General features: G+C 38.2%; 1 protein-coding gene across 1 annotated transcript; it reads right to left on the minus strand.

Annotated features, from left to right (window-relative positions):
* Nucleotides 1-1,081: 1,081 nt before the first annotated feature.
* armc6 (armadillo repeat containing 6) lies at nt 1,082-8,416 on the minus strand. The gene is made up of 8 exons (XM_057335166.1): nt 7,711-8,416; nt 7,299-7,433; nt 4,537-4,622; nt 3,851-4,418; nt 3,559-3,704; nt 3,320-3,451; nt 2,820-2,957; nt 1,082-1,886 (listed from the first exon to the last, which is right to left on the minus strand). The coding sequence occupies exons 2-8, from the start codon at nt 7,417-7,419 to the stop codon at nt 1,674-1,676; spliced, it is 1,404 nt and encodes a 467-aa protein (XP_057191149.1). The 5' UTR covers nt 7,420-7,433; nt 7,711-8,416; the 3' UTR covers nt 1,082-1,673.
* Between the last annotated feature and the right edge of the window lie 13,743 nt (nt 8,417-22,159).

Below are 22,159 nucleotides of genomic sequence, written 5' to 3' on the forward strand. Positions count from 1 at the left end.
TGAATGTCTGTACTAGAAGCTTCCAACACCAAAGAAAATTCCTTGTGTGTGCAAGCACACTTGGCAATAAAGCTCTTCTGATTCTGATTATCATTGTATTTTAAGTGTACTTTAAAGTAATATAAATATAGTATTATCCCACTTTATTATTTTGTTTATTGTTCATTAAAAATTAACTACTTTTTTACTTTTATTTTTAATAGGTAAATATAATTTGTCACACTATGTGCAATGTGAGCACCAAACCAAATCTCCAGGTGCTCTCTTGAGAACCAGATAGAAAAACTTATGTGCACCCCTGTACATGTCAATATTCTTTTACGCAACTGGGAGCATGATACAAATAACATGATGACACACCGTTATATCAAAGGGTCTGTTATGTTGTAGTCTCTGTAGTTGTTGCGATTCTTCCAAAGTAACACATATTTTTAATATTAAAATAAACAAATATGGGTTTCTTTACAATACCATATTAATATTATAAATAGAGTAATCATACAGTTTCATGACATAATAATTAAGACTGGATGTAACAGCGTAGTTTATTTATAGTAAAAACTAGGGATGTAACGATTCACTCAGCTCACGATGCGATGCGATTCGCGATTCTGATCTCACCATGCGATTTATTCACGATTTATTTTTACAAAATGAGTTGAAACAAATTAAAAATGAACAACTTTCCTTGCATTATTTCTTAAATGCTTCACGTTTCTTTGTATAGTAAAATTATGTTTTATTTCAAATAACAAAAACTAAACTGCAATTTTAAAACAAATTAATAATAGAAAAGGTCTCTTTAATATAAACAAACTAATACTGTCTGTGCTTTTCTTGGATTTTATTGCATTTAAGAAATATCAGCATGTCTGCAGTGAAAATAGCGGCCCCTGCTGTTCAAAAAATTTATTGCGATTCAGTTCACACTTCAACTGATTTTAATCGTCACACATTACTGTATAATCGATTTTCAACCGGCTCACGGTGAATCGTTACATCCCTAGTAAAAACAGTGAAATGTTGGCAGTTTGGTGGTTATTGACCATTTTAATTTGAGCTGCTTCATTTCACCTTTTCTGAATCAACAGACACATGACGGGTTTATCCGCTTTTTATTAGAGCTTCAACAAATTGCCAACACATACAACTGACAATACATCTGAGGCTCATGCGGCTCACCTTGCCTTGATGTTGTGTGCATGAATGTGAAGTGCACAGTGCTAGTAAATCAACTATTTGGAATGTAAAAAAGTAAATGTAAAAAAAAAACTTAAATTCACAGTTGTGAATCTCCAGATGATGAAGACCTACAGCAGGCAGGACGAAGTTCTTCACATTACATTGATATTAAGAGATAAATGACCACAATGTGACACTCCAGCAAAGCATTTCTGAATTAAGTACACTTGATTCTTCCCATGAACATCAGCACAGTGTCATTTATGATTGACTGAAACCAAACCCACCCACTATAAATAACAGAAATGTTTACACTTAAAAATAAAAAAAATAAAAAGCCTATTTACAGTGTAACCTGCGAAACATGTGGCCTGACATCAAACGTATCACAGTACTACAGGTAAGATGTTTAACTGCATACACTGAGTATGACCTCATGCTGTCACATGATTACGTTGCCAATGTTTGAACGAAACAGCGACACATTTCATTCAATGGCTCAGACTTCCCTTCTTGCCTGTCCACAGTTCTCGCAGCTCCACCTGGCAGCCGAGATCTCTCAGAGCAGCTCTGCCCACATCCCCACAGTCCCTGTGAGTGGCCAGAGCCTGAGATATGAGCGCCTCCGCTCCCATCTCCAGTATGGGCTGAGTGTAGTCACGTGTGCGGGCCACCAGGTTCCTCAGGAGCATGCAGGCCTGTTTCTGAACACACATTACACAAATATGATCAATTCTGTACAGGTGTTCTGAAGAAGACCATGAGGAATCATGCTGTTGCTGTGGTGGTTTTTCTAGACATATTATTGACTTTTCTTATATTCTAAATATATTACAGAGTTTTCTTATATAAAATAGTTTTCTTATATAAAATAATACATTTAAAGGTAGTTATAGAGTTCATGTACTTTTCTGATCTTAACAAGGGCTATGGGCCTTATGTATGAGTTTGAACACTTGAACACCTACGTACACACCAAATATCTTATCACACTCAGACAGGAACTGCACGTACACCACACACACTTTTGTAGAGAAGTTTAATTAAAAACGCTCGGTTGCTTATTCTTACGCTAAACAATGAGCTCATTTTTAATAAAACCACACACTTTTTGTAGAGGAGTTTAACTTATCGCATACAGCCAAGGACGCTGGGGTGCTCATTATCACTAAACCATGAGTTCATTTTTTAAAACCAATGTTAAATCATGTATCGTCTGAAAAGCCCCCATAAAGGTGTCACGATAAAGAGCACATGATATACATATGTGTTGATTGAGAGGTGCTCCCTACGATTAAATCCTAATATGGAAGGCCGGAAATATAACTGTAAAGAGAAATGTAACTGTAGTGAGTGATAAGGGGATGGACTAATAAAAATAAGTGATGTCATGTAAAACCTGGTTGGTAGAAGATGATGTCAGGTCAAACATGATTGGTTTGAACTGTGATAACAACTTGAGAACAATGTATAAAAGATGGAGTCAGACATGTATTTGTTGGACATCATCAGATGAACTCTGTATGTCTCTCTTTGATTGCTCGAGCAAATAAAGATTGAAAACTCTTGAAACCTGGCTCTCTGGTCTTCGTGAATTCTTTCTACATTGGCTGATCGACTTTTCGCCACGACATTACCTGCACGTTGACCTCATCTGGGTGATTCTTCATGGCCTGAAGGGCAGCCAGCGCTCCACCACAATCCATGATGACCTTACAGTTGTTGGGTTTGCGAAGAGCGAGAACACACAGCGACGCACATCCCTGTTCAGACACCTGAAGCAGCAGAAAAAATGCAGATGAAAAGCTTCGGATATATGGCAGCACAGATGCAGAATCTCAAATATACAGAAAAGTCAATATGATTTTTAAACATGTTTCTAAATGTAAACCTACTGATTTTACGATATATTAACTATTTTTCCCCCCTTTGTTATAACATGAGTATGAGTATTATATAATGCTTCTAGCAACACTCTGTATGTTGTAAAATGAGAAACTAAATTAAAGTAAAAAACTACAATTTAACTACTGAAACTGTATTAACATTTAAAGAGCATTCTCACTTGAAGTGAGATAATAATAGCTTCATGAAGACATTTCAAAACTTGATGCTGTAGTTCTGTTAGAGGACATACCTGCACATTTGCCGCGTGACGGTTCATTGCCATGACGATGAGTTCCGCCCCACCCGCATTCACACAGGCATCTTTGACATCGTCATTTCCTGCGATGGCCTTCAGTGCACTGAGCACCTGCTTCACAAGCTCCTGGTTCACAAAACAATCAACGCATTCAATCCCATGATGCAACAGACATCTTTTTCTTTATGTCCCATTCATAAACTCAGAATGCCCAGAGTACGTTTCGGACTCACCTGACAATCTAAACTGCCTGCCAGCAGCGTCATCATGAATTTCAGGCCTCCCAGGTCAACGATGTCCTGACAAAACTCATTTCTCACGGCCAGCCGGGACAGAGTGGCGCACAGTTCACTGAGCACCGAGGTCTTCTCTGGATGAGCTGAGACAAAAATAAACACAACATCATATGTCAAATACGCAGATAATGTTGTTTGAAACAAGAGCTCATCTTTTTGTTTACAAAACTAAATTTTTAGCGATTGAATCAAACGAAATGTATTGTTATGTCCATCTGTCAAAGCTCACCTTCAGCAGCTTCAACAATGACCTTCAGTCCATTCTGCTCTAACACGATCATCTTGGCATGTTCGTGGGCATGACCAAAAGGGACACGCACATCGTCGTCAAATGTCATGACCCTCAGCACCCCACATGCTTCCCTCACCACCTCGGCATGTTCGATGTGGCGTGTGATGCTTCCGGCCAGCAGTGCCAACACACCTGCCTTCACTAAATCCTGTCTGTTGTTCTCATGTTTCAGACAGCAGTGTCGAACGACGCGTATGCACAGACAGGTGAGAGCGGGGTCCATCTTGTGTGCATCTAAAGTGCCGATCAAAAACTCCCGTCCGTCGACGTCCAGAACATCAGGCTGGCCGTCTGTTAGCGCTGAGAGTGCTTCAAGAGCAACAGAGAGCACTTCCTTCCCTTCCCCGGCCCTCTGACAACACGCGAGGATAGTGGGATATGCTCCCTTTTGTGCTGCCAGGTAACGCTGAGCGAAGCCGAGAGAGCACTGCTCGGTGAAGATCTTCAGATCCTCCTGCACTGATGCAGATGATGACGCCACTGCGGTTTTAAGTGACTCTAATGCCTGAAAACAACATTCATTCAGTGGTAAATGTGTCACTTTTTCTCTGAAATTAAAGAGTGAATTTTCTAGCAAACTGCAGTGAGGTCAGTTTAACAAACAAACATAAATGAAAACACACCTGTAGAACCTCATGAGTTTGATCCTCTGTGCTTTCTTCAGAAGAAATCTTTGGAATTGCTTTAACAATGTTACTGAGGTCCACGCCTGCAAATAAAAACGCAATAACATACACATAGGCACATGAGACGAGTATTGACGGGAACATATCTTGCATACTGTGCATTATGCAAACACAGCAATGCAGTCGTGCAGAAACTGAATTCAGAATGAGAGGTGTATAACATGTTATATTTCGCCCACATTTAAAATAAAATAAAATCCAGCGACAAATTCCCTTGTATGCTCATGCATCCTTGGCCAATAAAGCATGCTATTATGCTCTGTTCTATTTTATATACAGCCCTGGAAATAATTTTATTTTTATTTTATTGTTATTTTACCAGGATAGTCCCATTGAGATGTAAAACTCTTCTTCCAGGGAGTCCTGGCCAAAAAGTTACACATCAAACAATTAGTGCATGCAAGAGATCAAAGTGGTTAATTAAAAACATACACGTTTCCTTTAACTTAGTCCATAAAATATTTTTTTAAATATTCAGCGAAGGGACTTGTAAAGCATTAAGATGCTCTGCAGTTCATTTCACAAAAAAGGTGCATTAAAAAAAAAGCAGTTTTAGCAAACTCTGTATATACTCTCTGTATATTTTTTAAAACAATTTAGTATAAGATCTAGTCGTATAATTATAAGTGTGATAAGATAGAAGACAACAGATATAATTAGGTAATTATCCTAATAGTGCCTTGGCAATGAACAACAACATTCAGATTTTTCTCCTCTGAGACAAGGAGGACCAGCCCACTAAATTATACAAGGAACAGTGGTGAGTGCGTAAAGAAGCACCAGTCACAAATCGTAGGGCAGCATGATATACACAGTCCAGTTTTTTTAGTAGAATTAAACTTGCATGCATATATAGCACATCCCCATAATCTAAGACTGAAAGGAAACAACTTTGTATAATATCTTGCTTCATAAAGAACCCAATTTAGGTCTAAGCTTTTTCAGAAGATTTTCAATACGTACATGAAAGTCCAGCTTTTCATCCAGCCATATACCCAAGTATTTATAACAATTTTCTCTTTCTATATACTCTCCGTGTAATGTTAAAATAGGGTAGTCTGATTTGATACTACTATGAGAAAAAATCATATATTTCGAGTTTAAAACAAATTTTAAGTTTGTTAAGAGACCATTTCAGAGACCGTTTTCTGTGTACTATTGTATAGGTATGTGTTTGGCTAAAACGATCATTTATGTTTCATTCTGTGAACTACTAACATATTTCTTCTAAATTTCAAATATAAATATTATTTCTATTTGCGTTTATTTGCAGAAAACGAAAACAGGTGATAATAACAGAAAAGATGCTCTGTATTTTTTCAGACCTCAAATACTGCGAAGAAAACAAGTTCAGATTCACTTTTAAGCAATTACAACAGTAAAATTTCTACATGTATTTAGGAAAAGATCAAAAGTATTTTTTATATGCGATAACCTGGATTTTTATCACAGTTTTCACGTGTCTTTGTCATGCTGTCAGTCTTTCACATTGACTCAACTCAACTTTATTTATATAGCGCTTTTTACAATTTTCATTGTTACAAAGCAGCTGTACATGAGACATATTGACTATAAGCAAAACAATTAAAGTTAGCACGCACACACACACACACACACACACACACACGCACGCGCACGCGCACACACACACACACACACACACAGACGAGCACGCACACACACACAGACAAGCATGCACACACACACAGACAAGCACACACGCACACTCACACAAACAGACAGGCACGCACATACACACACACACACACACACACACACACACACACACACACACACACACACGTCTGGTTTACTATCTCCATGGGGACAGTCCATAGGCGTAATGTTTTTATACTGTACAAACTGTATGTTCTATCCCCTACCCCTAACCCAACCCCTAAACCTAAAGATCATAGAAAACTTTTTGCATTTTTAGATTTAAAAAAAATATTGTTCTGTACAATTTCTAAGCTTTTTTGCCCATGGGGACCTCAATTTTGGTCCCCACGGTGACACGAGTCCCCATGTCTTGGTGTGCATTCAGGTTTAGGTCCCCACCGGGATATACAAACATGAACGCACGCACGCACGCGCGCACACACACACACACACACACACACACACACGCACACACACACACACACACGCACACACACACGCACGCAGACACGCACGCACAGTGAAAGCACACATTTAAGATAAAGGAGAGAGAAACACAGGTCAAATATTAAACAGACTATAAATTCCTATATGCAATATTAATTAAGTAAACTTTTAAATTCTATTTTTTAAAATTTACAAAAATTCTACCAACATTGCTGTTGGCTGACTTAACGTCAGTCCTGAGGTTTGATGTTATTGAAAAACAACAGACACTTGACTGAAATCCATTTAGAAATGCTGATTTGAAATGAAAAGTTGGAATGGTCTCTTAATTTTTTCCGTGTCTGTATTTTGGGGGCCCAGCGTAATATACACATAAAACACAATACTCAGGGTGCACAAAATGTAAAAAAATAAACATACAAAATAAAAATAAATAGCAATGGTAGTGGGTTTTGGTTTTCCAATTTAATATATTTCATTCATATATTAACAAGGAAAACAAAAACTGCTATTTTCTTTTAAAATATTCTGGTGGGTCTTGAGACCATTCTGGAATGAAAAGGTTTGGGATTCCCACTATTCGCGTCACTTACCTTGAGACTCAAACTGCTCAATCGCCTCTTTCAATGCTTCACTGGCCTCCATGTCAAACTCTTCAATGTTTTCTCCGACCACAGCATCAAATGTGTCCTGTGTTATCCTGCGTTTGGCCATGACTGCAGCTGCACCTGCTCACAAATAAAGCCTGTGATATCATTAAGCGGGTTTCCATCACTCTGGTTTTATTCGCATTTTGAAGTTTCGCATCAGAAACGAGTGATGGAAACGCCAAATTTAGAATTAAAAACACTTAATTCGCAAAATGTTTTTACGCTCGCTTGAGGTGGTTTTTCAGTTTTGCGAAAAAGGGTTAATGCGAATAATGGGAGATGGAAACGCATTTGCCGAATAAATTCCTCCAAAAAGCCACGTAACTGCACTATGAGACGGCGTAACCTGACTAACCAGAGAACTGATCTTGTTACACAGCATGAGAAATGTTGTTACGGTCATTCTTAAATGCCTGAGCAAAGTCGTCAAAGTATTCTGTAATTGCCTCTTAGAACTGTCACGACTGTGTTTCCCAAACAGCAGACATCCACAAAAGCACCGCATTTATTGTGTTTCGTAATCGTCTGCTTGCGCAAGTATTATTCTATATGAAAATCATTATATTCAGTGGCTTCTCTTACTGATATTTAGTGGCAGTTTATTAGGAAGTGACGGTTGACTAGTTGGATGGAAACGGTGCGTATTCGAAAATGTTTTATGCGATATTCCAATTTTGCGCATAAGCTAAATTCGCAACTTTGGATGGAAACCCGACTGCACCCTTTTAAAAATGAATCATGGTTTATAGTGAAACCGCAGTCACCTTTGTTTTTTGTGCGCTGATTTACCATTTTACTACAAATCATGGTTAAACGATGGTTACGGTAGCAAAACCATAGTTACTTTGAGGTTGCGATAGTTTAACTAACCATGTTTAATTATAGAAAAACCATTACCATTTTCATATGGGAAGACAGTACTTAAATGTAGTGTGAACATAATGGCAATAACTGTGTAATAGTATGAAAGAAACATGTTACTGCCACCAAATGACATCACAGTACCATTGCACCGACACAGTACAGAGCAGGCGTGGCTAACACGCACAAAAAGAAAATACACTTTATTCTCACGGTAAAGTTCCCTACCTGAGATCTGCACTTATTCCAAATTAACGTAGAAACAAAGCGGTTTAAAACAAAAGTGATTACAATCGTGAAACTCACCAACACCCAAACTGGACCCTTCATGAAAAAACCCACCCAGGAGAGCGGCAGGAAATACGTTAAAAGAGCAGCAGGGCGAAGTAACTGAACGTAACGGAACATAGTTAACGTAAAATGCTTAGTGAATTTCGCAAAGGGTTTGCGCTGGTACTTCCGTTAATGAACCTCGACTGAGAACAGATGAGTGAGGAAATAAGTTCCACATTCACATTTTGTAGACATATTTAATTTATTTTTTCTTCAAAAATACAAAACATACATTTAATCAAAAAATGCATAACATTTATTGCGGAAATGTAGATATTTAACCCATCTTTTAATGTAACGTATAGAAACATATCTAGAGTAGATTAATAGACAAAAAAGTATACAGTATATGCTATTGTTAAATAAGTTATGAAAATGTGATCAAATAAAAAATTATGATCAATTTCGTTTAATTCTTCATTTTGTTTCATTCTATAGTGACAACATTTCTACCAAATTCTAAATGAAAATATTGATTTTTAATAAAAAATAATTTGTAGATCTTGAATACGGCATAGAAAACAAGTTAAATTTCATGTTTCATGCATCACTGAAGCAGGGCGATCTGCGACAAAACTGGACTGCATAACAGCGCGTAGTGCGCGGTAATCAGTCACATTTCGTAGTAGTAGGCAAATCTACCGTCCATTCAAACAGAAGTATGATAGGGAACAGCACCGAGTGACCGGGGCGTTGTGAACTCATAATAACACAGCTCTACCAGCTGCCATACATGCGGGGGAGCTTAAAGCTTCACAGATCCATATTGCTCGATACAGGGGGCTTAGCGCAGCGTATACAGGAGCTCTGAAAACCTAACGTGTATCAGAATACAGCAGGATGCCGCCGTGCCGGGAGCTGGAGGCAAAGAACACTAGGTAGTGAGGCTGCACATACAGTATACAGCCGAACAGCACCACCCTCAGGTCACACACCGCACAGCGCTGTCTCCTGGGGTCCGATATTAGGCTGGTACACAAGAGATACAACAGCGCGCATAAGTAACAACGAGCTCCGGATTTATGGAAAGCCGTTTGGGTCTCATTTCGTATCGAAAGCCAACAGGTTCACAATTCGCGTGCTTTTGATCGCCGTATTAATATTAAAACGTCGATTTCTTAACGCCGCCAGGCATTAAATAAGTATGGAAAGCCGTTTGGGTCATATTTCGCCATCAACCAGACGCCTGGTATTCAAATGACGCCTGGTTTTACGGCGTTTAAGACTCACAGACGCCGTAAAGTACAGAGTTTTGTAGCGCATGAGCCGTAAATTACGGCGTTTTCGCTGTTGAAACGGCGTTAATAACGGCATTTTAAGTGCAATTGGAAACGCCGTTCATTTCACCGTTTGGACTTCCATAGTACGCCGTAAACGACGGCGTTTCCGTGTAACAATGATGCCGTAAAAAGCGGTGTTTTCTATAATATTCAAATCAGCACCGCCTTTTCTACACAGTCCAGCCCCTCCAATGAACAGAAAGACCTGTAGTAGAATGTCGATCTGAATAACGTTTCCTGTTTTTAACTTTATTGCGAATAATGCTTAGACTTTCATTATGTGATTTTATCCCATTGGGCACGTTTTTCCTCCTTTTCGTTAATCATATGTGCACAAACAGCATATTTTCTAGAGTGTGCACGGTCATGACTCTGTGTACGTTCATGTTTGTAAAATGCATTGACTTTTCTCACGAAGGTGTCAGCATCGGTAGCACAGTGGATCGCGTGCGCGGCAGCAGCACAGTGTCACTTTTAACGACAGAAGTTCGACTCTTCGTTCCTTTTGAGTTGGTTTATTGGGTCATGTTTTTAAATGTCGGAACACTACCCTGTTTCTGACAACTGATTAAATGACAAGAAACGCGTATTAACAAGCCAACCGGTGTAAGGCCTTAATGCATGTAACAGCTGGTGGCTAAGTCTGCTTACTGTACAGTGGCTGTTAAAAACGATTTCCCATACATGCGTTTGTTTTTCTATTTACATATAGACTGTACATGCTGCATGCATTCAGTATAAAACGCTACAAGCTTTTGACGATCAAAAATCTAAAAATGATGGAGAATGTTTAACGAAAATGAACGCCAATTGATTAGGCTGTTTAATGCACATTTACGGATTCTCAATTACAACGAAACTTGAAATGAAATAAAAAAAAATGTTCACATACAGTCGGCTAACTGTGCAGAACGTATACAGTATATCCAACACAAAAGCACTGGATATTCAGGTTATAATACGCTCCATCCACATCGAACTGAGTTTCTTTATAGAAAAAATATGTGCTTTGTCGAGTAAAATAAATCATTTCGTAATGAAAGTTTGTTTCTCAGTCTGTTGAGGCCGGCTGCGGAGAAATGCGCTCCTCCAAGGCGCGCTGCTTCGGGTATAGCCTATACCATAAATACTGCCTTCTTTTAGAGGTTGCTAAACGATCACGTTTGTTAAAAACATTTTTGTATTTTGGGATGGTTATTTTGACGAGGCAGGCGAGGCCGCATGCACTTATCTCAGTTTTAGTTTGGGACTTATGCATAACAGCATCATGTAATGGTATCCGGTCCGTGTACCTTCGGATAATTCATTTATTCGTTTTTGTTTTCAAAACAGAAAAACGAATAAACCGTTCATTTTTTACATATTCCACCATATACGAGACTAATTTTTGGGTTGTTTTCCTCAATATTTCTTTAAGTGCATCAAATTAATATACAACAAAACCAAAACGAAACATCAAGTATTTTTCTTAACAAAGCGAATTTTAGTCCACCGGAAGTTCAGCTGCACTGCCGCCTCTGGCGACGAGAGGTGGTAGCACAAGACCACTCTCTGAATTATACATATGTTGGTGTGTGCCACTAAATCCGTAAACAACCATACAGACACATAGGTAGACATTTCTGTGCAATGTAGAAGTATACACGCAGTTAATGAAATAAAGAATGGACCTATATGGACGCGCACGCGCATGCGTCAATGCTCGTGGCAGCGATGTATCTGACAGCGGGGGAGGTCACCATAGCCACCGTTAAAATGGATAGTGNTTCACTCTACACAAACGAATGCACCTCTACAGACCCTTCTGTCAAACTCCTGAAGTTTGCAGATGACACCACAGTCATTGGCCTTATTCAAGACGGTGATGAATCTGCCTACAGAAAGGAGGTTGCTCAGCTGGCTGCCTGGTGTAGTCAAAACAACCTAGAGCTGAATGCATTCAAGACAGTGGAGATGATAGTGGATTTCAGAAGGAACCCTCCATCACTTCCTCCCCTCACCATCCTGGACAGCACTGTGGATACTGTGGAGTCATTCAGGTTCCTGGGCTCCACCATCTCTCAGGACCTGAAGTGGGAGTCCCACATAGACTCCATTGTAAAGAAGGCCCAGCAGAGGTTATACTTCCTCCGTCAATTGAGGAAGTTCAACCTACCACAGGAGCTACTGACCCAGTTCTACTCAGTGGTCATCGAATCTGTTCTGTGCACTTCAATTACTGTTTGGTATGGCTCGGCCACCAAATCAGACCTACGAAGACTACAACGGACAGTTCGTAGTGCTGAGAAAATTATTGGTGCTCCTCTGCCCACACTTCAGGACCTGTACGATTCCAGAGTGAAAAACAGGGCAAGAAAAATCATCATTGACTCCACACACCCAGCACACAAACTCTTTGATCTGCTGCCCTCTGGCCGGCGCTTTAGAGCACCAAACACCAGGACTTCCAGACACAGAAGCAGCTTCTTCCCCCAGGCAATCTCCCTCCTAAACAGATAACTGCTCCTTAAGAGCAATATTCCACTTCCACTACTCCTATAGTGTGCACTATAGTGCCTTATTATATCTACATCTTATGTATACATGTATATAACACTACCTCTACTTACTACATTATCCATTTGCACAAGTGTACATACAATCTGTTAATATGTATATTCTACTATATACTACCCTGTACAATGTCTCTTATATGTTATTATCCCACATTTTCTGTACAATAGTCTTTATTTTATATATGCATATTTTAGAATCTTTTACACTGTAAATCTTATTATATTTGTATTGTCATTGTGTTGAATGTCTGTAGCTTCCAACATCAAAGAAAATTCCCTGTGTGTGAAAGCTCACTTGGCAATAAATCTCTTCTGATTCTGATTCTGAAAAAAGTGCAAAAAATTGGAAAAACAGCATTTTGACTAATCACTGTAAAATGAGCAACAAGGTAATAGACCACATAAGGAAGATCTTAAAGTGCAGAGAGATAGCAGAATCACATTTGAACATTTACTGTAGATAACTGTTTAGGATATGTATTGTCCTGGGATAGAAACTGTCTCTAAATCAGCTAGTGTGTGTTTTGGCTGATCTGTAACGCCTGCCAGATGGCAACAGTTCAAACAGACCGTGACCAGAGTGAGAGCAGTCTCTGGTGATTCTCATTCCTAACAAACCTTTATTTTAGACACTCACTTTGCTTATTTGTTCAATCTCTTAGTAGTTATAACTTTTTACCAAACTCAGCTAGCCTATAATGTAATATGCAATGATAAGGACAGGTTTTGATTAACTCAGCTTATTTTTGTAAACAGCTATGTAGAGTTGTATAGAAATGTTTAGTCTTTTATGTTTAACATTTTCATGAACTTAACATTTGACAACTTTCACATTTTTAGTGCAAACAAAGGTGCAAAATTGTTTCAGATGTGCAAAACGAGCTGCTCTCACTATGAATTTAAATGGGGGCTATGGTTAAACCTCCCTTGCTGTCAGCTTTGCAAGCATGTATGCACCCGCCCGCGCACGCACACACACATTCTTTATTTTATCAGAATCAGTCGCAGTTTTAAGTGTTTTAACTGTTCACTTCCAGTTCACGCTTTAACTTGTTTATTTCATGCTTATGCTGAAACTGGCAACATTCTGTTATCAGAATCAGAAAGAGCTTTATTGCCAAGTATGTTTGCACATACAAGGAATTTGTTTTGGTGACAGGAGCATCCAGAACACAGAGACCATAACACAATATACAGTACACAGATGATTTAAATAAGGGCCTATGGGTATAAAAAATTTAAGAAATACAATTCCATAAACATAAGATAAAGCTATAGAGAGTAAAGCTATGCGTGTATGTAAATATGTACAAGTAAAAAATAAAAATAGACTATTATAGTACAAGGTATGTGCTATATACAGCAGAATGAATGAAATATAATTTACATGAAAAGTTGTATAAAAATAGATAGTGTATTATCTGGAGGATATAATTATTAACTGCACGTAAAACACCGTTTCATTAACTGCGTGTATACTTCTACATTGCACAGAAATGTCTACCTATGTGTCTGTATGGTTGTTTACGGATTTAGTGGCACACACCACTGAAAACATATGTATAATTCAGAGAGTGGTCTTGTGCTACCACCTCTCGTCGCCAGAGGCTGCAGTGCAGCTGAACTTCCGGTGGACTAAAATGCGCTATGTTGAGAAAAATACTTGATGTTTCGTTTTGATTTTGTTGTATATTAATTTGATGAATTTAAAGAAATATTGAGGAAAACAACCCAAAAATTAGTCTCGTATATGGTGGAATATGTCAAAAATGAACGGTTTATTCGTTTTTCTGTTTTGAAAACAAAAACGAATAAATGAATTATCCGAAGGTACCGGACCGTATCCTTTATCATTTACGTTTTATTCATTTGATATCCTATTCGAAATCAAATAACGAGAAATTGAAAAATGACTAGTTTCTCGTTTTTCGTTTAGTTCACCAAACGGAAATTTCGTTTTTGGCCCGATATTTTAGTTTTAGTTTCCCGTTTAAAAAACGGATTTTGGCCTCAATATGGCATTCGTACATGTGGGCGGCGCTGTAACGCCTCTTTCACCCGATTGGTCAAATCGCTCACCATTCTGTACGGCCTTAATTCTGCAGCGGTGTCGCGTTACCTGAGGAGTGACAACCTGCTACCATGTCTCAGCCATCTAGCGGTGGAATTTGTAATTGCATTTCAACAAATAAACAAAGCCCATTCGATTTAGGGCTAAATCGTGACTACAGATCGACCATGTAATGAAATGACACTACATCTTGTTGATATTTCTATATTGACAAAATATTAAATATATATAACAAATGAATAAAATATATTTTCACCACGAAAACTCAATGAACGAATTAAATGTTGTTTTGATGTGCGTGCGTCTGATAAAATTCTGATAAAACCCGTTGCTTCCATGCACGCAAGGCAACAGACTCGCAAAGCGTTTTGGGTCCATATTGTTTATATGACGTGATGTACTCCTCTAACTCAACTCAAAGACATGATCATCAGCCTTAAACTTTGTTTTTGTCTTTTTTATCATTTATATTTATTGTATACGCTTTAAATTACATTAACCCTGTCTTTTATAAAAAATACATAAAAATAATTATGGATTAGCTCCAAAATTTCACAAGTCAAAGTCCCAATGGTCACCAAGTGTTGAATCAAGTTTGGTCGTGATACACCAAATTTTGAGGTGTCTGTGAGTTTTTTTATCCGCTCTACCACCAAAATCCTCTAGGGGGCCCATAGGCTTCCATTGGTTTTACGCTTGATCTGAAATTTGACCACTTCAGACATTGAGATGCTTTGTATTACTTTTTTTACTTTTCCAATTAACAGACACAATGGAAAAATACAGAAGCACAGAAACAATATGGTCCGTGTATCTTTTGGCCATTTGTTTTTCAGTTTGAACTTGAACAAACGGGAGTGAGAAAACGGCGCCATTTTCGTTTTTCGTTCATCAAAAAAAAACGGAAAAACGAGAATTCGGCTTTTTTTTCGTTTTCAACTTAACGTTTAAAAAACGAATAAACAACTTAAAACTAGTTTCTCACATGTGGACGGTATTAAACGCCCCCTTCCGCTGATTGGCAAATCAAAGGTCAGTAAGCGACGTCTTCGGTTGTCCCTCGGTTCCGAATAAATAGTCCTCCGCTGCTGTACAGAAAGTATGTTTCATTGCTCACATTAAACAACCGTCCTCAAAACGTACAGGGCAGATTATAGACTGGACTTTCTTCTGTGTTACCTAGAGCATTTCATTTAAATATTTATATCACAAATATTAATGTAGTTCGCATCCGCATCTTTCTAGCTCTCCAGGGTTAAATCTGCGTGGCAAAGCTGCGCGAGACACTGGACCACACGAAGCGGATTCATATACTTATTTTATTTCATTTCATTCAAAATTCCTGTTGTGGTTGTTGGGTTACCACATTTTTTCCCAAGTTTGCTTCTGTGTACATTCCCATCAAGTGAACCAAGACGAATTCAGAGTTTTGCTGCGTGACGTGCGGAGACACTGGACAGTACGCAGCGGATGCATATAGCCTACAGTGAGCGAGCTGAATCCAGCTTCTTATTCGCAGTTCGTTATTGACGCTATCCCTCCACCTTAAAAGACGCGACTCTTTAATTTTCCGGTTTCTTGTTCACGCTCAGTTTAGGGACCGTCTAGATTTTCTCTTATTCGCTTTTTTTGCTTTTGTGTCTAAAAAAGAGCAATGAACAGTTTCTAAATATTAATAACACTGTGTGTGTGTGTGTGTGTGTGTGTGTGCGTGTGTGCGTGTGTGCGTGTGTGTGTGCGTGCGTGCGCGTGTGTTTGTGCGTGCGTGCGTGCGTGCGTGCCTCGATTTTCTCTTTTTAGCTTTTTTTGCTTTTGTGTCTAGAAAAGAGCAATGAACAGTTTCTAAATATTAATAACACTGTGCGTGCGAGAGAGGTTGCTCTGCTGGCTGTCTGGTGCAGGCATAACAAGCCTGAGCTGAATGCCCTTTGAGATGATAGTAGACTTCATGAGGAACCTCATCACTCCCTCCCCTTACTATTCTCAATATCACTTTGGCTGAACAGATTAAATTATGTTTATGTTTGTTAATGCACAGTGAGGACGTTTAAGCAGGTAAGGGTCAATCGAGGCGCAGACAGAGCCCAGGGGGAAGAGCAAGCTCTATCCAATCTGGTGGAGGTCTAAATGGTGGGAGAGATCGAGTCCGAGCGGCCGAACAGTCCAGGTAACTCCAACAAAGGGCAAAGAAAATATCGAACTACAACTAGAAGAAAACTAGATTAATAAGGTACACAAAAATTACGAACTAGACTAACAATAAGGAGCGAAGCAAAATGATCAATGCAACAGCCATCGAAGAGAGAACAAGAGGGGAATATAAAACGTACAGTAAAAATGTCTGTTTTTTTGCTTGGTGGTAGTCAAGGGCACTGAGTATAACTCTCATGTGAACTTTCAACGCACCTTTAAGGGTTCTTGAGATATATCAACTCAAAATGGCCCATGAGTGCACTGCCCCATTGAAGTGTATTGACACGATGCAACTTCATGGGTCCATAACTTTAAAATGCTACAGTAAAATGTCTGCTTTTTTTGCTTGGTGGTAGTTCAACGGACACTGGGTATAACCAATGTGAAACTTCAACGCACCCTTAAGGGTTATTGAGATGTAGCACTCTAAATTTGCCCATAAGGCACACCCATTGACGTGTATTGACAGCTATGCCAACTTCATGGGTCCATAACTTTAAAATGCTACAGTAAAATGTTTGCTTTTCTTGCTTGGTGGTAGTCAAGGACACTGGGTTAACCTAGCCTTTGACATTTTTAAAGCACCCCAAAGACAACTGAGATAAAGCCCCTCAAAATGGGCCATAAGTGCAATGTCTCATTGAACAGTATTGACACATATGCCAACTTCATGGATCCATAACTTAAAAATGCTGGAGTAGGAAATGTCAACCTGTATTTTAATGTAAAGTAATTAGTGCATGTAATTAGCCAAGATCACCATATGTAATCAATAACTAGTATATTGAATGGTAAATTGAACTGTTGTCATATCGTTTTGTCTTTGTATAACTATAATAATTATAAACCAGAATCAGAACGAGCTTTATTTGCCAACTGTACACACGCACAAACAAAAAAATAGGAAAAAAACAAAAACATAAATGCATAGCATATAAATACATAAGATGTAAGAGGATAAGTTAATTACTGCAGTTAATACTGCATATTAAACGGTTCATACTGTGCATTTTACAAACATAAACATAATTTAATCTGTTCAGCCAAAGTGATATTGAGAATAGTAAGGGGAGGGAGTGATGAGGGTTCCTCATGAAGTCCACTATCATCTCAAAGGGATTCAGCTCAGGCTTGTTATGCCTGCACCAGACAGCCAGCATAGCAACCTCTCTTCACGCACGCAGCACAGTGTTATTAATATTTAGAAACTGTTCATTGCTCTTTTCTAGACACAAAAGCAAAAAAAGCTAATAAGAGAAAATCGAGGCACGCACGCACACAACACACACATCACGCACACGCGACACACACACGCACGCACGCACAGTCACCACACACACGACACGACAACACACACACACACACACAGTGTTATCTAATATTTAGAAACTGTTCATTGCTCTTTTTTAGACGACAAAACAAAAAAAGCGAATAAGAGAAAAATCTAGACGGTCCCTAAACTGAGCGTGAACAAGAAACCGGAAAATTAAGAGTCGCGTCTTTTAAGGTGGAGGGATAGCGTCAATACGAAGCTGCGAATAAGAAGCTGGATTCAGCCTCGTGCCTACAGTGCAGTGATGTAGTCAAAGTGAAAGTGACCTATTTGTCAGATATGTTGATCAAGGTTCAGTCACTGTGTAGATTCCACAGAAAAAATCATTCAGTGTATGCTAAAGATTCTATTATTTTATAAAACGTTTTTACTGTGATATTTAGGACTGGCACATGCGAACGATGACAACTGAGAGAAATGCTGACAAAAATACAAATTAATTAAGCCATCACAGGGTTATTATTATTATTATTATCAATAAATGCAGAACAACAAGCTTTAATGTGCAATTAGAACGAAAGTTTTTTCCTTTATGAAAAAAGGATAGCCTACATCTAGCCATCTTAAGCTAAATGATCAAACAAAAATAAATGCTAATTGTTTAGACTTACGGAGCCTCAATACAAATTACAACGGAACACAGCGAATTTTGAATGAATAAAATAAGTAGGCTATATGAATCCGCTTCGTGCTGTCCAGTGTCTCGCGCGGCTATGCCACGCAGATTTAACCCTGGAGAGCTAGAAAGATGCGGATGCGAACTACATTAATATTTGTGATATAAAAAATTATATGAAATGCGTTAGGTTTCACGAGGAAAGTCCAGTCTAGAACCTGCCCTGTACGGTTTGTGGACGGTTGTTTATAATGAGAGAAATTAAACATACTTTAAGGATCCCCACTGTACAGCAGCGGAGGACTTATTTACGTCAAAATAATAATAATAACCCCGTGATAGCTTAATTAATTTGTATTTTTGTCAGCATTTCTCTCATTGTCATCGTTCGCATGTGCCAGTCGTAAATAACACAGTAAAAACGTTTTATAAAATACTAGAATCTTTAGCATACACTGAATGATTTTTTCTGTGGAATCTAGTGACTGAGCCTTGATCAACATATCTGACAAATAGGTCACTTTCACTTTGACTACATCACTGCACTGTAGGCCTATATGCATCCGCTGCGTACTGTCCAGTGTCTTGCGCAGCTTTGTCACGCAGCAAAACTCTGAATTCGTCTTGGTTCACTTGATGGAATGTACACAGAAGCAAACTTGTGGAAAAAAATGTGGTAACCCAACAACCACCAACAGCGAATTTTGAATGAAATAAAATAAGTATATGAATCCGCTTCGTGTGGTCCAGTGTCTCGCGCAGCTTTGCCACGCAGATTTAACCCTGGAGAGCTAGAAAGATGCGGATGCGAACATTAATATTTGTGATATAAATATTTATATGAAATGCGCTAGGTTGCACAGAAGAAAGTCCAGTCTATAATCTGCCCTGTACGGTTTGTGGACGGTTGTTTAATGTGAGCAATGAAACATACTTTCTGTACAGCAGCGGAGGAATATTTATTCGGAACCGAGGGACAACCGAAGACGTCTCTTACTGACCTTTGATTTGCCAATCAGCGGAAGGGGGCGTTTCATACCGCCCACATGTGAGAAACTAGTTTTCAAGTTGTTTATTCGTTTTTTAAAAGTTAAGTTGAAAACGAAAAAAAAGCCGAATTCTCGTTTTTCCATTTTTTTTTGATGAACGAAAATGGCGCCGTTTTCTCACTCCCGTTTGTTCAAGTTCAAACTGAAAAACAAATGGCCAAAAGATACACGGACCCAATATAAAAACAATAAATTTGTATGAAACTATACTTTTGATGCACACTAATTTATGAATAAATTATCATTTATGTATCAATTTCTCTTCCTAAATAGATTATTCTTCTAAACAATGATCAAATGTGTATTCTAGAGTCTTAGGCCTTTCCAACGAATGTTTGTCATGATAAGATTTACATGCAAAGTATTGAAGTAAATGTAGGTGTTCCGCAGGAACATTTTTCAATTTCTCGTTATTTGATTTCGAATAGGATATCAAATGAATAAAACGTACACGGACCGTTAATAAAGCAGACTTCACATAATAGTAGTTCTCCACAGAGAACATGCATAAACACTCAAGTCAGCATGGTTGTCATTTTTATATTGTTTCATATGCTTTGTCGAGTAAAATGAATTATATCTAAATGCTCGGCTGAAAGTCATTTCCACACACGGTATAGCGTCAGTCTCTTCACAGAGGTAAATGGCAATATGTCCCGTAGGTAATGTGAGTGGTCGCGTGCTAATGAAATTTAAGTGGGCAGGTGATGTGCGTTAAGGTGATTATAGAAAGGCTGTTGGCGAAGCTGTCGGGAGCGCTTAAGAAACTTAGAATATACTGTAAGTTTGTTGTGGAAAAAGAGCTCTTATTCCTGACTTTCTTTATATATTAAATGCTGTAATTAATAAATTATTATTAAATGCTGAAATATAAAAAAAATCCCTGTGACACAGATTAACATAACAAGACCAACGATGTAAAAATCTGCAAATGGTCCGAGCGGGACTCGAACCAGATAAAGACGTAACATGCGAGTGCGAGCAAACCGAGCTAACCTGTAGACTAACAGCAACAACACGTTTTACTCCAAATTCTGTCATCATTTACGCACCCGCATTTACACATTGCTTCCTGGTACATACTGCATTAGTTATATGTTTTTCTTTTCAGCTGGTTTTTCTTTAATTTCTTTCCATTTTTGTTTTCGACAAAGTTAAACTGGATATGGATTTGAGACGACTATGGAAGGCCAAGTGGTTCAAAAACGCGCGAATTTTAACACGTTAAGTACACGTCAACAACGTGTATTTCACACGTACTCAACGTGTATTTAACGTGTTGTTTACATGTGAAAAATTAACGTGTACCTGACGTGTATTTAACACGTACTTAACGTGTTAAATAGACGTCAAGTACACGTAGAATACACGTTAACAACGCGTGATTCAGACGCCAGTTTCCAGTTGAAACGGGTCAATATCATTGGCTGCATAAGAATTGGGTTAAACCATTTCTGCAAACCTGGGGGGTGTTATAGACTCTGTGCTACCAACATTAAGCATGCTATGGATCATTCTATTTATTTGTCTTTTCTTGTCTTTTATTTACTATTATTTTGTAGATAACTAATAGGATTTCTGTTTTATGAAAAACTGTATAAAAATAAAATTACTTCCTTTTACTCCACTCATGTCTTTTTCTTAAATAAGCACAGTAGTAGACATTCTAGCTATACCATTCATCAAACTTTGGTTAGCATCAAAAAACTAATATTTGTGTGGGAAAACAGTTACAGCACTCAGGTACTCAATTAAGACACAATTGATCAATTGCTTACATTTATAACCAGCAGGTGATGCTTGTTAAAACCTTTTTTGTTGAGAGATTATGCACTTAAACACACGTGATATTATAATTTAAAATTAATTTAAAGACCTTCAGGATTAGGATGAGCGCTTGTACCTAATTCTTATTAAACACTTATTTGTGAAATGAGTGAAAAATAACATAGAAGAGTGACGTCTGCGCCTAACAACCAAATAAAGAAGAGACACTTTCTGTGTGTTGTGACCAAAATTATGAGGTAAATGCACGGAGCTATTCTTTATTGCACACATTTGAATGTGAACATAAATTACAGCCTCTACATCCAATGGGTACAAGAGAAATATAAACAAAACAATCTTTAATTGCTTTATATAAATTAAATTCAGTCCTATGTTAGTACGGATGAATGCCACTTTCTCTGATTTAAACAACTTACCTAATTTAACCTAAAGCAGATACTATTTGTTTGTAAAACTTTGTCAGGGCCTTTTAAGAACTCTCTCTTTGTCAGGGCCTTTTTCTGCAACCCTCTCTCTGCACACTTAAGGAGCTGGATTGTTAATTAATTAAACAAATTGGAGATAAAACAGGTGGAAAACAGATGTCAGTATGTAAACTCATATAATTAAGCACCAGTATGAACACTATACATATTTATTAATGTAGACTTTACTTCCTCTATTTAGCCATATGACAATCAATATAAAAAAATTAAATTCAGTATGCATTTAAAGTGACATATAGT

The sequence above is a fragment of the Triplophysa rosa genome, linkage group LG5, assembly GCF_024868665.1.
Source record: "Triplophysa rosa linkage group LG5, Trosa_1v2, whole genome shotgun sequence".
In the NCBI taxonomy this organism is placed as follows: Eukaryota; Metazoa; Chordata; class Actinopteri; order Cypriniformes; family Nemacheilidae; genus Triplophysa; species Triplophysa rosa.